The 13054-nt window shown below is 43.1% G+C and overlaps 1 protein-coding gene across 13 annotated transcripts in view; it reads left to right on the top strand.

Annotated features, from left to right (window-relative positions):
- CAGE1 (cancer antigen 1) overlaps positions 1–13054 on the top strand; it is a 58583-nt gene that overhangs the window by 19493 nt on the left and 26036 nt on the right. For 11 of the 13 annotated variants that reach the window (XM_021100145.1, XM_021100157.1, XM_021100151.1 and 8 more), the window contains exons 3-6: positions 2492–3553; positions 6978–7127; positions 9530–9640; positions 12679–12759. In XM_021100145.1, coding sequence (XP_020955804.1) covers positions 2492–3553; positions 6978–7127; positions 9530–9640; positions 12679–12759 — 1404 coding nt within the window. The remainder of the gene's footprint in view (positions 1–2491; positions 3554–6977; positions 7128–9529; positions 9641–12678; positions 12760–13054) is intronic. The other 2 variants (XM_021100150.1, XM_021100154.1) reach the window with 2 other exon arrangements.

Raw genomic sequence — 13054 nt, 5'->3', positions numbered from 1 at the left:
AGATCCAGTGTTGCTGTGGCTGTGGTGTGGGCCTTCGGCTACAGCTCTGACTCCACCCCTAGCCTGGGAACTTCCGTATGCCAAGGGTACAGCCCTAAAAAAGAAAGACAAAAAGACAAAAAAAAAAAAAGTTAAAATGTTCATATTACCTAAAGCAATCTACATATTCAATGCAGTCTCTATAAAATCCCAGAGATGATTTTTACAGAAATGGATCAAACAATTCTAAAATTTATATGCAATCACAAAAAACCCCAAATAGCCAAAGCAATCCTGAGAAAAAAGAATAGAGGGCATCACATTCCCTGATTTCAAACTGTATTACAAAGCTATAGTAATAAAAAAAACAGCATGATATTGGCAGAAGTCAAATACATAGATCAATGGAACAGAATTGAGAACCCAGAAATAAACCCACGCATATATGGAAGATTAATTTACAGCGGAGGAGCAAAGAACATACAATAGGAAAGACTGGGCAGCTACTGCAAAAAAAAAAAAAAAAAAAAAAAAAAAAAAAAAAAGAAACTAGACCACTATCTCACACCATAGACAAAAATCAACTGAAAATGGATGAAAGACTTGAGTATGAGACCTGAAACCATAAAACTTATAGAAGAAACCATAGGCAATGTGCTCTTTGTCACTGGTCCTAGCAATATCCTTCTGGGTTATGTGTCCTCAGGCAAGGGAAACAAAAGCAAAAATAAACAAATGGGACCTCATCAAAGTAAAAAGCTTTTGCACAGCAAAGGAAACTTAGCTACAAAATTTTAAAAAGCCTGTTGAATGGGAGAAGGTATTTGCAAATCATATCCAATAAGGAGTTAATATCTAAACTCTATACAGAACTCATAAAACTCAACAACAATAAAAAAAAACCTGATTAAAAAATAGGCAGAGGGAGTTCCCATCGTTGCTCAGTGGTAAAGAACCTGACTAGTATCCATGAGGACAGAGGTTCGATCCCTGGCCTCTCTCAGTGAGTTGAGGATCCAGTATTGCCCTGAGCTGTGGTGTAGGTCCCAGACATTGCTTGGATCCTATGTTGCTGTGGCTGTGGTGTAGGCCGGCAGCTGCAGCTCCAATTTGACCCCTGGCCTGGGAACCTCCCTATGCCACTGGTTCAGCCCTAAAAAGAAAAAAAAAAAAAAAAAAAAGATGCTCCACATTGCTAATTATTAGAGAAATGCAAATCAAAACCACAGTGACGTTAGCACCTCACATCTGAATGGCTATCATTAAAAACTCTACAAATAATAAATGCTGAAGAGGATGTAAAGAAAAGTGAACACTCCTACACTGTTGGTTGGAATGTAAATTGGTGCAGACATTATGGAAAACAGTATGGCGATTCCTCAGAAAAATAAAGAATAAAACTACCACATGATACAACTTTTCCACTCCTGGGTATTTATGTTGAGAATATGAAAACACAATTCAAAGAGATACATGCCCCCACAATGTTCATCATAGCATTACTTACAGTAACCAAGATATAGAAACAAACTAAGTGAATGGATAAAGAAAACTTATTATATATTCCATAGAATACTACTCAGTCATAAAAAAGATAAAATCTTGCCGTTTGCAGCAGCATGGGTGGATAGCTCTTGAAGGTATTACGCCAAGTGAAAGTAAGGTGGAGAAAGATGAGTATCATATAATTTCACTCATATATGGGATACAAAAAAACAAATACCCCCCCGAAAATAAAATAAATGAAATGGATAAAGGGGATCCCCTGTATGGTGACGATGGAAACTAAATTTTCGGTGGTGAGCACACTGTAGAGAAATGCGTTGTACGTGTGAGACATGTAATGTTAGAACCCAGTGTTACCTCAATAAAAAAAGTAAATGAACAAAAGAGGCTTTGTATACTTAGGATAATGAATAAACTTATTTTAATTCACTTGAAGTCAAAGAAACTATCTTACATTTGTTTATAAAAATTTGTGGGAGTTCCCATCATGGCACAGCAGAAAGGAACCCAACTAGGAACCATGAGGTTTCGGGTTCAATCCCTCGCATAGCTCAGTGGGTTAAGGATCTGTGGCATAGGTTGCAGACACGGCTGGAATCCTGTGTTGCTGTGGCTGTGGTATAGGCCGGCAGTGGTAGCTCCAATAAGACCCCTAGTCTGGGAACCTCCATGTGCCATGGGTGCAGCCCTTAAAAAAAAAAAAGTTTGTGTTACAGGCAATGGTGAGAGTATCCAAAGTTTAAATTTTTTTTGTAAAATTAAATGTAATGCATATTATCTCTATCATATTCCTATTTGTGCTCAGCTGTGCTATTAGGTGCTATATAGCATTTAGCAACTAGTATTCAACATTTTTGTTAGGCAGATATTGTTATTGGGAGTAGATATGGTCATTGTTGTTTAGATCTGAGGAAAGCAAAACTAAGGATCTAGGACTCGAGACTCTGTCTGACTGCAAAGCTCATGATCTTTCTCCTCTTTCCCGCTTACTGTATTTACTATTCAGATTGCAGGTTCTTCTAAAGGAATGGAGAATTCTACTGATATTCCGGAGATGTCAGTTAGGCAGCAGAAGGAAGTCGCAGTGGAGGTCAGAGAGTGTCCAGAGATTGTCTCAGTTAGGTCTCCTGGAGGCATGTCTTGGAGTGGTGAGGCATCGTGGGAGAACTGCATGATGTCCAACACAGAGCAGAGCTTGGAGAGCTCACCACCTCTAGAAGAGGAGGACATGGCTTTAAATGAAGCCCTGCGGAAATTAAGACGTACTAACAGAGAACAGCACGCTCTGATCCAGGACCTCCGGCGTAGCAACGTGTATTTAGAGAAGAAGGTTGAAGAGCTACAGATGAAGGCTGCGAACCAGCAGGTGTCTGTGGACATCATCAATAAGCTCAAGGAGGACGTGGAAAAATTAATTGAAGACAAATACAGAGTCATGCTGGAGCGGATTGACACGGAGAAGACGTTGCAGAATTTGCACGAGATTTTAGCTAACACACAAAAACATCTTCAGGAATCGAGGATTGAAAAGGAAACCTTACAGCTGGAGCTGAAGAAGACGAAGGGCAGTTATGTCAGTCTACAGGAACGGTACCTGACTGAAATCCAGCAGAAAAACGAAGCTGCACATCAGTGTATAGCAATGGACAGAGCCTTAAGCCAGAAGGAAGAAGAGGTAGAGAGGCTGCAGCTGCTCAAAGGAGACTTGGAAAAGGCCATCATTTCTGCACTGGGTTTGTTGAAAAGGGAAAAAGAGAACCGAGAACAAGAGTTCCTGTCTTTACAGGAGGAATTTCAAAAACACGAAAAGGCAAACCTGGATGAAAGACAGAAACTGAAATCAGAGCTTGATAAAGTGGTTGCTCAAGTTCAGAATTTGCAGTTCATATCCGACAGTGAAAAGGCTAAGAATACAAAACTTCAGCAGCAGATAAACGAAGTGAAAAATGAAAATGCAAAACTTCAGCAGCAGGTTGCCAGGAGCACGGAGCAAAGTTATGACCCCAACATTGAGGTGGCTCAGCTCACGGAGCACTTAGAAGAAATAATTGAGTCAGATATGGCAAAGGTACCATCTCGATGCAGAATCTCTGATGCAGAATTTCATGAGGTTTTTTGGTTTTGTTTTGTTTGTCTTTTGTCTTTCGAGGGCCACACCCAAGGCTTATGGAGGTTCCCAGGCGAGGGGTCTAATCGGAGCTGTTGCCACCAGCCTATGCCAGAGCCACAGCAACACCAGATCCGAGCTGTGTCTTCGACCTACACCCCAGCTCACGGCAACGCTGGTTCCTTAACCCACTGAGTGAGGCCGGGGACTGAACCCGCAACCTCATGGTTCCTAGTCAGATTCGTTTCCACTGCACCACGATGGGAACTCCAGAGTTTCATGGGTTTTTAATAATCTGCTGATGCATATTCTGGCCTGGCCTATACACACATTGTTGGCAGGAAGAATTATTAACAACAAAAAAGAGAGATAGAATGGAAAATGCACCACAGGTTTGGAGAAGTTTCTTTGGTTCTTGGGTACTCCCTTTAAAAAACAGCCATTCCTGGCCTCTTGGAATTATTTTGGTAGGAGTGAAAATTAATGGGGGAGTTTTGTGGGTATCCATGACCAATCATCTGAAGCATCCTTTGAGAAAAATTTTCTAAGTGGGGATAATCTTTTCATACCATACTGCCTATTCAGAAATAAAGCTAAATAATACAATTGCATATTTGGTTTACAAGATAAAACAAACCTATATTGTATCACATAGTAATTGTGTAAATTTATAAACATTTTTATTGAGATGTAATTGATATATAACATTATTTCAGATGTACAACAAAGATTCAATATTTGTATATATTGCAAAATGATCACCACACTGTATCTATTTAACATTAAAAATAACCTGAGAACATGGAGTTCCCATTGTGGCACAGCAGAAACAAATCCGACTAGTAACCATGAGGTTGCGGGTTCGATCCCTGGCCGTGCTCAGTGGGTTAAGGATCCGGCGTTGCTGTGAGCTGTGGTGTAGGTCAAAGATGCAGCTTGGATCCTGTGTTGCTGTGGCTGCAGCATAGGCTGGCAGCTGTAGCTCCAGTTCACCTCCTAGCCTGGGAACCACCGTACGCTGCGGTGCAGACCTAGAAAGCAATAATAGCAATAATAACCTGATAATGGAGTTCCTGTTGTGGCACAGTACCGTAGAAACGGATCCGACTAATATCCATGCAGATGCGGGTTCGATCCCTGGCCTTGCTCAGTGGGTTAAGGATCCGGCATTGCCCTGAGCTGTGATGTAGGTCACAGATGAGGCTCAGATCTGGAGTTGCTGTAGCTGTGGTGCAGGCCAGCAGCTGTACTTCCAATTTGACCCCTGCCCTGGGAACTTCCATATGCCACAGGTATGGCGCTAAAAAGCAAAACAGAACAAAATAAAACATGAGAGCCTCGTGTCAGTGTTTGGAGAGGCTGTTAATTTTGTATTTGCATTCAAAGGGCTTTTTTGGCAGACAAAAATTGGAAGCATGTCCTGGTAGTGATAATTTTCACAAGCTAGAGCATATCTGTTCTATTCCAGTTTTGTAAGCCTGCCTTAAAATATCTATAGTACATCTTATTAACTCTACTTTGAAAGAAAGCTAATCTGAGCTAGAAAAATGGATGTTTATTTTTATATTTGTTATAGTAACTTAAACTGGGCTGATCTACTGCCTTGAGGATGTCCCCAGAGGACCCTCATGAATCTGCAATCAGGATGAGTGGTGTTTGCAAGTAAATAGTTATATTATTTTTAAAGATTTTCAGGAAAATACTTTCCTCTTATGTTTTTGTTTTTGGTTTTTTGGCTTTTAGCGCCTCACCCGCAGCATATGGAGGTTTCCAGGCTAGGGGTGTAATTAGAGCTGTAGCCACCGGCCTACGCCAGAGCCAGAGCAACTTGGGATCCTAGCCATGTCTTCGACCTACACCACAGCTCACGGCAATGCTGGATCCTTAACCCACTGAGCAAGGCCAGGAATCGAACCCGCAACGTCATGGTTCCTAGTCGAATTCGTTAACCACTGAGCCACGACGGGAACTCCTAGAATAATCAATTTCTTTACTCTGCTTTTAGTTTTGCTTTTCATTAACTTTAGGTCCATTTTCTCAAAGTGTGTTCTAGGAGTATCTTTGAGGTCAAAAGCATTTTCATGATAATAAGATTTTATTGGCTTTTTCACTGTTCCTGAGTGTACAGTGGAGTTTTCCAGAAGCTATGTGACGTGCAGTGATGTAATTGCTTTCATGGCTGATGGAATGTGGGGAGCACATATAAGAATCCAGCTGTCCTCTATTAAGCCAAATTGGAGCTCCCTGGTGGCCCTAGCAGTTGAGGATTTGGGATTGTTACTGCTGTGGCTCAGGTTTGGTCCCTGGTCTTCCCCATGCCCCAGGCACTGCCAAAAAAAAAAAAAAAATTGCAAAAAGTGTAAACACTACCACTCTTTCCACTAATTTTTTATTTTGGAAAATGTAAGTTTGTATTAAATTGTTAGTTGTATTTACTCATGATGGACTTATTGTTATTTAAATAAATTAGTAAACAAATATATATATTTAATGGCCACACCTGTGGCATGTGAAAGTTCCCAGGCTAAGAATCAAATCCAGACTGCAGCTGCAACTTACACCACAGCTGCAGCAATGCTAGATTTTAACCCACTGAACCAGGCTAGGGATCAGATCCACACTGCCACAGAGACAGTGCTGGATTCTCAACCAGGTAAACAAAAGGTTTTGGGGACCTGCAATGATTTTATTTTTCCTTTTGGGGCCACACCCTTGGCACATGGAAGTTCCTGGACTAGGGGTCGAATTGGAGCTGCAGCTGCCAGCTTATACCACATCCAGCAATGCAGGCTGCGACCTGTGCCTCACCGTAAGGCTGAATCTTTAACCCGCTGAGTGAAGCCAGGGATCGAACCTGCAACCTCACAGAGACCGTGTCAGGTTCTTAACCCACGGAGCCACAGTGGGAACTCTGGATCCTCAATAATTTTTAAGAGTATGAAGGCATCCTGAGAATCAAAAAGTTCGAGAGGAGTTCCCGTCGTGGCGCAGTGGTTAACGAATCCGACTAGGAACCATGAGGTCGCGGGTTCGGTCCCTGCCCTTGCTCAGTGGGTTAAGGATCTGGCGTTGCCGTGAGCTGTGGTGTAGGTCGCAGACACGGCTCGGATCCCGCGTTGCTGTGGCTCTGGCGTAGGCCGGTGGCTACAGCTCCGATTCAACCCCTAGCCTGGGAACCTCCATATGCCGCGGGAGCGGCCCAAGAAATAGCAACAACAGCAACAACAACAACAACAGACAAAAAGACAAAAGACAAAAAAAAAAAAAAAAAAAAAGTTCGAGAACCATTGCTTTGAGTTTATGAGATTGGTATTTTATTCAGCGTGTTACCTAAATTGTAATCCAGATTCTTTATTTGTGACGAATCTGAATTGTGTACATGTAGGATGCAAAGATGGTACATTCTGATTTGTTCTGGAATCACTCGCCCTGTGAAGAGGAGAGCCAAAATCCCCCAGATGGGAAAAGAGCTTCTCAGCTGACCTCAAAAATTTGCAATCTTCTGGCTCTGATGATAGGACTTCTCACGTGCCAGGTAATTTAAAACAAAAAAAAAATTTAGGAAAGAAGTATCAAGATTGAACAATTAAGTTATCAAAAAAAAAGGAAGAAAAAATACACATCCTAAACCAATCGATCGGATCTTCCTTCCTCCTGTGCTTCTCTTTGTCTTTCCCTCAGCACCTAATTTCTGTGAATGTACAATAATAAGATTTTAAACAAACAAGGACATCAGGCAGAACCCTTTCCCCAGTGCTTCCACTTTCAGGAAAACTCCCTCAGAGACATCCCTTGTGCTCTACGCAGGCTGCTCCTGGTGATGGGTATTTGTCCACACAAATGGTCTCTAAGATGTGGCTTTAGTGGGGGGGTGGGCCTTGCGGAGCTGAGTATGTTAGCGGAATGAAAAACCAAGTTAGTGTCAGGGAGTTCCAGTCCTGGCTTGCCTACCTTGTGGGACCTGGCCACGTAAAATCCCCTTTCCCAGCCTTAGGTGATATTCGCGGCTGCTCTGGGGGTTTTCAGACACTACACTGGATGGCTTCTCAAAATATTGAGTTCTCTTTTTTCTTCCTTTTTTTTTTTTTTTTTTTTTTTTTTTTTTTTTGCACTTAGGTACTCTGCTCTGAGTCAAAATCTGGGGACAAGGGTTTGCAATGTTCCTATTTTCTTTTAGCTAAAGTTTGTCCGACAGCGGCATTGATTGAATGCTGGAAACCAAGCGAAGCAGTTTTAGCGGCATGGCATCCACGTCAGGTTTCGTCTTTAAGGGGTCGAGTCTGAGCACACGGTACCGTCTCTTCTCCGGGGCGAGCTTTTCCGCCCCGCCTGCCTCTTCACACACTTGCCTCCTCCCTTGCTTGCTGGCTTTTCTCCGGTCTCACTGGAGGCTGCCGTTGCTTCCCAGTCTTGTTTGCTGGCCGCTTCTTCACTACCAGACCTCTCGGTGGTGGACTGAGCCATCAGCCCTCTTCGTAGATCTCATCCCAGGCCAGACAAATGTCTGTTTGCTCAAGGCTTCGAGCTCAGAGGCTCCATGTCCAACATCGTCCACCCGGTCCCGGGTAAGCCCCTGAGAGGCACTCAGCAAACATTTGCTGACTTCCCAGCCTATCCTTGGAGGCATTTCAGTTTCCCCTACTTTTCACGGCTTATCCCATGCAATCCTTATACCATTCTTTACATAACCGGGCTTTAGAAAAAAAACAGAAAAACAAACTGAGAATAGTTGAGTTTCTTCTTCAGAGTCTCACACAGAGGTAAGTGGCAGAACTCAGCTGCAAACCAGGGACTCTGCCTCTAATGCATGCACTTTTGACTCTTCGGTTGTATTGGTACAAGTATCTTCATTCCATTCCGTTGCATGTTTTGCAAGGACAGATTCATTTTTTAGTCGATTTTGTGAGCTCCATTGTGCTTTTTCCTGGTGTGTTATGCAAGTTGACTACTAATGAAAACAATATGAACACATTGTCGCTGCATTAGTGTAATGTGTGGTTTTTGCACTTAAACGAGGTGTTCAGATCTAGTTGTAAATGTTCTTGAGAAGCCTCTTCTGTTCTAGTCAAACTGCTTTTAGTGAGTCTCACCAGTGGTTTTCTACCTGCAGAGCATTTGAGGACTGGGCTGACTTTCTGAGAGGATTGAAATTGCTTCATATTGTGATCCTAAATTTTGTATTCACTACATTCCCTAAAGCATGCCTTAATAAATATTTTATGACCAGCAAAAAAAACAAATAAGAATCTTCATTCTGGGTACCAGTGAAGTGCCTAGAGTTTCAGTATTGTTGGAGATGTCTGACTGCTCTGGTGGTGGGTGTAACCATTTGTCTGAAATTTGGATTTGTAAACTCACTAGGCTACAGTACGTAGGAGTGTGTAAACATTTATAGTGTTATCAATGAGTATTGACTTCCCGGGGTTATACTCATTTGTCCCCACAGCAGTTTGGTACAATTGTGATTCTCTATGAATTCTTTCCACACTAACCCTTTGTTAGATGTCTTAGGATCAGCAGTTGAGAATTGAGTTCCGTATTATTTTACCTCTTTCACTTTAGCCACTTATTTGGGAAGGGAGATTTGTTTCACTTGTGTCTTTTCCTTTCTCCTTTTAGCTTTACTGAAAACTTTTTTTTTTTTTCTTTTTTTGCTTATTAGGGCCACATCCATGGCAGTTCCCAGGTTAGGGGTCTAATTGGACCTGTGGCTGCTGGCCTTCTCCACAGCCACAGCGACGCCAGATCTGGGCTGTGTCTGCGACCTACACCACAGCTCACGGCAGCACTGGATCCTTAACCCACTATGAGTAAGGCCAGGGATTGAACCGGCAACCTCATGATTCCTAGTCGGATTCGTTGACCACTGAGCCATGACAGGAACTCCTGGCTTTACTGAAAACTTTTTAATATAGCTTCTCAAAATGTTACCCTTAGGACCTCACCAAGCCCGATGCCGAACATTTCAAAGAGAGTGAGGAAGTTAGTGATATTATGCTACAGAAATTGAAGAGTTTTCATCTTAAAAAGAACCTTTTAGATAAAGAGGTACTGTACTTATTCTTCATTCTAAAAAATTGTATCATTTTTAACAAAAAAAAGTCAAAGAAAAGAGTAATGTAAAAGTATAGAGACTCCAAAAATTTGGATTTTTAAAAGGATTATTTCAGGAGACAGGATGCCCTTCACTCTGGCCCTCACTAAGGAGATTTATGGTTGAATATTTGACATGTTTTATAGCGCAAGTATGTGTTAGGAAACCTCGGAGTTCCCATCATGGCTCAGCAGAAACGAATCTGACTGGTATCCATAAGGATACAGGTCCAATCCCTGGCCTCGCTCAGTGGGTTAAGGATCCAGTGTTGCCGTGAGCTGTGGTGTAGGTCGCGGACACGGCTCGGATCTGGCATTGCTGTGGCTGTGGTGTAGGCCGGCAGTTGTAGCTCTGATTTGACCCCTAGCCTGGGAACCTCCATATGCCACAGGTGCAGCCCTAAAAAGCCAAAAAACAAAAAAAAAAACAAAAAAAAAAACAAAAAAAAACCTCATTCATCACCAAAAATCGGTATGATTACTTTTTCACTTTTGTGCGGTACTGCTCATTCCTGAAGAAGAGTGTATGTTGACATTCCTGTGGTGATTACAGCCTTATCACCTAATAATGGATACGTTGAAAACATTTTCTTTCTCAAGTGGGACAAGGTTAGGGAAAGAGGCTTTGGGAATTTCTTCAGCCGTTCTCTTCCTGGCGTAGTGGCGCAGAGGCGGAGAGAGAAAAGCGAGAGTGAGTGAAATGGGAAAATCGCTAATAGGACGTGAATGTGTGGTGTTTTTAACCTGAGAGGAAGGCGGACACGGTGAATTTGTCTAAAGGAATAAAAACATGTTTAAACCTGGGCATCAAGTTTAGCCCCGTGCTAACAGGACATAACTTCTCTGAACTGAGGTGGATAGAAAATTTGTTGCAGACATTCTGGGGACTCTCCTTGTCTCCTGGGGAACCTGTAAAGAAAAGGACCAAGGAACAAATGGACCTGCAGAAAAACTGCTAGCCAGCCTTCAAAACTCAGCCTAGTCGAGCGAGAGTGCCTGTGTTGTGGTGCAGCGCGGACGTATCTGACTAGCATCCTGAGGAGACAGGGTTGATCCCTGGCCTCGCTTAGTGGGTCAGGGATCCAGCGTTGGTGTGAGCTGTGGTGTAGGTCGCAGACATGGCCAGGATCCCAAGTTGCTGTGGCTCTGGCGTAGGCCAGCAGCTATAGCTCAGATTCGACCCCTTGCCTGGGAACCTCCATATGCCGTGGGTGTGGCCCTAAAAAGAAAAAAAAAAAAAAGCTTAATAATGCTTAATAGCTTAATATTTCTATTAAGAAATGCTTAAACCAGGAGTTCCCATCACGGCTCAGCAGAAACGAATCTGACGAGCATCCATGAGGATGTAGGTTCAATCCCTGGCTTTGCACAATGGGTTAACGATCCGGCCTTGCTGTGAACTGTGGCTCAGACATGACATGGCCGTGGCTGTGGTGTAGACCACCAGCTACAGCTCTGATTCGACCTAGCCCAGGAGCCTCCATTTGCCTCAGGGGTAGCCCTAAAAAGAAAAAAGAAAAACCAGGCTTCAAAAATAAGCCTGTTTGTTGAGTGCCTATTAGGGGCTTACCCTGGACTGGGTGGAAGATATCGGACATCAAGTCTCAGATCTTGAGGCCTTAAGAGAGGGTTCGAGCAAGATGTTACAGAAACACAATTTCAGATATTTATGTTCTCTTGGTAAATTTCTGCGTAATTACTGAAATATTAGCAGGGGAAATTATATGATGTCTAGGATTTGAGTCCATGAAGGGAGTCGCGGGGAGGAAGAAGTGGTTGGGGACTTAATGATATGAGATTGATCATTAACTGTTAATAGTTGAAGCTGGGTAATAGTTACATTGGGATTCATTAGCATTTTTGCTTTCTTTTTGGAAACTGTTCACAGTAAAATCATATTCTGTGCAGCATGCTTTACCTCACTGATATTTGGAGAAGTTGGAATATTGAATATTAAGACTTACTGTTACTATATGTAAGAAACAAACCAATAAGAAATGACAGAGTTCCCCTCGTGGCTCAGTGGCTAATGAATCCGACTAGGAACCATGAGGTTGTGGGTTCGATCCCTGGCCTTGCTCAGTGGGTTAAGGATCCAGCATTGCAGCTTGGATCTGGTGTTGCTGTGGCTGTGGCGTAGGCCAGTGGCTACAGCTCCGATTAGACCCCTAGCCTGGGAACCTCCATATGCCGAGGAAGCGGCCCTAGAAAACGCAAAAGACAAAAAAAAAAAAAAAAGAAAAAAAAAAAAGAAAAAGATACGACTATAAATTGAGTCTAGAAAAAGTTGGCTAGTTTTTTTTTTCTTTAAAGAATTTTAACAGCCTGGCTTTGAAAACAGTTGACTGTTAGGCTGAGCTCTGTATCCTAAGCCCACCCTCAGGTGCAGTGATGGACTCACAGCCATCCTCACACCTGTGCTGTGTTACTACACACAGCAGAAAGGGGGTGCGGAGCAAGGTCAGCCAGGGGAAAAGGCGACCGGGGGCCAAGTCCAGAGGAGCCTAGATCCGGGCGCCCGGCGAGTCGCAGCAGGTGCCCTTCACTCCCCTGCAGTGAGCTGTGCCCCGCGTGTCTTGTCCCCGGGGAAGCTGTCCAGGGCTGGCGTTGGAGGCTGGTCATGTAGGCACCCTCTGCCTGCTACGCACCCAAATTCCAAACCCTCCAGAAGGAGAGGCGTTCAGTCTAAACCGCATTCTCTGTACAAGTAGGTTAGACGGGGTGAGCCTTCATACCAGGACATGGTGGACACCCTCCCTCCATCCAGTTTCCTAGATGCCAACCAGGGGGCAGCCTGGCCAGCAGGCCTTTCTAAGGACAGCGGTCTCAGGCCTGCTGTGTGACCCTTCTTCTACAGAGGAGCTTTACAAATAATACGCCTTTTGAAGACCAGGGATTGAACGGTGCATGCTTTGGTGATTTTATTATAATTGTGTTGGAATGTAGTTTTATTTCCTCTTCTTCTCTGACCTAGAAAATGCTTTTTTCCTTAGTTACTGAAGCACAAAGAGAGAATCACAACTTTCAGAGAGTTAATTGCTAATGAAAAATCCTTTCAAGATCAGGTTACTGAGGTAAGTTTAACAGTCATTATGTCTTCAGCGGGTTAAAGATCTGGCATTGTCACTGCCGCAGCTCGGGCTGCTGCTGAGGCATGGTTTCACTCCCTGGCCTGGGAACTTCCACATGCCAGAAACAAAAACATTGAGTATGTACTGTCTTTCGTATAGAAAAATACAATTTTCAGTACGTATGTTCTCTTGGTAAATTTGTTGAAATCATTCTTGCTCTGAGTTCCACAGTCTGTTATTGGAGCCGCTGAAAATATTAGTATTCATTGTCAGATGTGCCAAGACATGTGAATCTGTT

This window comes from Sus scrofa, chromosome 7 (assembly GCF_000003025.6).
Source record: "Sus scrofa isolate TJ Tabasco breed Duroc chromosome 7, Sscrofa11.1, whole genome shotgun sequence".
Lineage (NCBI taxonomy): Eukaryota > Metazoa > Chordata > Mammalia > Artiodactyla > Suidae > Sus > Sus scrofa.
The sequence above is the reverse complement of the archived record's forward strand: the minus strand, read 5'-3'. Positions and strand labels throughout refer to the sequence as shown.